Below are 2,261 nucleotides of genomic sequence, written 5' to 3'. Positions count from 1 at the left end.
TCGAGTGAAGAAAATGCAGTGGAGCTACTCATGAAGATATCTTAATGCGCAAACGTTTTATTTGAGAGAGTTAGTTGTAGCTGAGTAAATATGCTCAATAGCTATCACTGACACTATTATTTCCGCCATGTAAAAAAATACTGTATATCGTAACTATAATCAAATCGATGCATAGCAAAGTTCATCCCAAATGGCTTGACACAATCCCGACGTTGACGTATAAACATCTCAACATCCTTAAACAATTTATTACCCAAGGCCTTACCACGTGCCTTAACAGGTAGTATTTGTGTATATATAGACCAACCAGCATGCCTCCAATCCATTCATTACCAAAGGAAAAAAAATGCTCAGCAAAAATGGCGCCCATCCAGGATAAGCATAGCTCCCAGGAGTTGCTCCAGGCTCAAGTTGATCTTTGGCACCACGCATTGGGATTTGTCAAGTCCATGGCACTCAAATGTGCAATGGAATTGCAAATCCCCAACACCATCCAACACCATGGTGGGTCTATGACCCCTTCGGAGTTGGCCATGAAGATCGGACTCCATCCGTCTAAGCTTCCCCGCTTACGACGACTCATGCGTGTGCTCACCGTATCAGGCATCTTTGTTGTCCGTGAACCAGCCTCGCCAGACAAGGAGGTTGTTTACGGGCTTACCCCTACCACACGTCTCCTTGTTAGTGACAAAGCTAACTCAAACTTATTTCCCATTCTGTCTTTGATGCTTGATTCAACTGTCATTTCCCCTTTCCTTGGCATGCACTCATGGTTTTTAGATGAGTGCACCACGTCCCTGTTCAAAAAGGCTCATGGCCTAAATACTTACAACCAGCTAATCAACAACGTAATGGTTTCTGATAGCAACTTTCTCATGGACATCATCTTGAGGGAGTGTGGTGATGTATTTCTTGGCATAAACTCGCTTATTGATGTCGCTGGAGGTCATGGTGGAGCTGCCAAGGCAATTACGAAGGCATTCCCGCAAATGAAATGCAGTGTGTTGGATCTCCCTCATGTGGTTGCAGAAGCTCTTGCTGATGACCATGTGTCGTTTATTGCTGGCGATATGTTTAAGCACATCCCGCCAGCGAATGCCCTTTTCCTAAAGGTACACTCTTTAGAATTTTTTTTACTCCCTTGGAAGTAGGAACACATCCTCATTTTGTAATATCATGTTTTTTGACAAAATTTTGTAATGTCGTGTGAAACAAAGTTTGTATTTACTATTTAGCTGCTTATGCATACCAATTGAACCACTAAAGCAAGCTAACTAAATTTGTATGACAAAACCCTACAATTCCAGCATTATCGGGACCAATGGTAACATATTCGTTTCTGCTGTACATCTCAGTCTGTTTTTCATGATTGGGGCGATGAAGACTGTGTTAAGATATTGAAAAAATGCAAGGAAGCTATCCCTCCCAGAGATGCTGGTGGAAAGGTGATAATTGTTGATATGGTGGTTGGATCTGGGCCAAATGAGAATGTAACAAGAGAGACACAGGTTTTGTTTGATCTCTTTATCATGTGTTTTGAAGGGATCGAGCGAGAGGAATTCAAGTGGAAAAATATATTCATGGAAGCTGGGTTCAGCAACTACAAAATTATAGCAGTCATGGGTGTTAGATCTGTTATTGAGCTCTACCCTTGAATACTCTATGAAAAAACTACCATCTATAGCCGGGTGTTTATTAATATTTTGCTCATGAGACAACGGTTAATATTAAGATGATGTGCCTATGTTTCAGTTCTCACTCTCTTGTTATTCAGCATATGATCTACAGTTCCACGCCTTGGCAGCCTGAGCTACAAAGGAACTTTACCCAGCAAGGGAGTGTGGTTTTCTGTAGCTCAGGCTACACGGTATCCCTTATCTTTGCCATCCATTTATGCATCAAGATCCGTGCAAACACATTTGTCTTTTTTGTTTCTCTCAAACGACACAACATATGAACTTCAAATTTTGCAGAACAATAATACATTCTAATTACAATCTAGGAAAAAAACTTTTAGATTTTTTCATGCATTTTAAATACTTGAATAATATTTTTATTCAAAGAAAATCTCATTTTGTATATTTATATCAGACCAAAAAATCTGAAAGTTTTTTCACACATTGATGTTCTAATGTTTGTTCGATCTGCAAAGTTTGAAGTTCATATGTTGTTTCATTTTCGAGAAACAAAAAAGAGAAATCTTGTTGTTGTTAGTTAGTTGGAGAGTACGGATCTCAAAGCAAGGTTGGAGGGTTGAGGAT

At 39.8% G+C, this 2,261-nt stretch overlaps 1 protein-coding gene across 2 annotated transcripts; it reads left to right on the top strand.

The window, feature by feature from the left end:
• The first annotated feature begins 317 nt into the window (after positions 1–317).
• On the top strand, positions 318–1,758 carry LOC125524971 (acetylserotonin O-methyltransferase 1-like). Of its 2 annotated transcripts, XM_048690004.1 has the most exons (3): positions 319–680; positions 866–1,112; positions 1,356–1,758. In XM_048690004.1, the coding sequence occupies exons 2-3, from the start codon at positions 876–878 to the stop codon at positions 1,653–1,655; spliced, it is 537 nt and encodes a 178-aa protein (XP_048545961.1). In that variant the 5' UTR covers positions 319–680; positions 866–875; the 3' UTR covers positions 1,656–1,758. The 2 variants fall into 2 exon arrangements, with proteins under 2 accessions (XP_048545953.1, XP_048545961.1); XM_048689996.1 differs by having other exon boundaries at positions 318–1,112.
• Positions 1,759–2,261: the final 503 nt, after the last annotated feature.

The sequence above is a fragment of the Triticum urartu genome, chromosome 1, assembly GCF_003073215.2.
Source record: "Triticum urartu cultivar G1812 chromosome 1, Tu2.1, whole genome shotgun sequence".
Classification (NCBI taxonomy): Eukaryota; Viridiplantae; Streptophyta; class Magnoliopsida; order Poales; family Poaceae; genus Triticum; species Triticum urartu.
This window is presented reverse-complemented; position numbering and strand designations above follow the sequence as displayed.

Excerpts from the sequence above, each read along its gene's own strand:
- LOC125524971 (XM_048689996.1), top strand. The coding sequence starts at position 360 with ATGGCGCCCATCCAGGATAAGCATAGCTCCCAGGAGTTGCTCCAGGCT. Across the intron at positions 1,113-1,355 it reads CGAATGCCCTTTTCCTAAAG|TCTGTTTTTCATGATTGGGG; the intron begins GTACACTCTTTA and ends TGTACATCTCAG.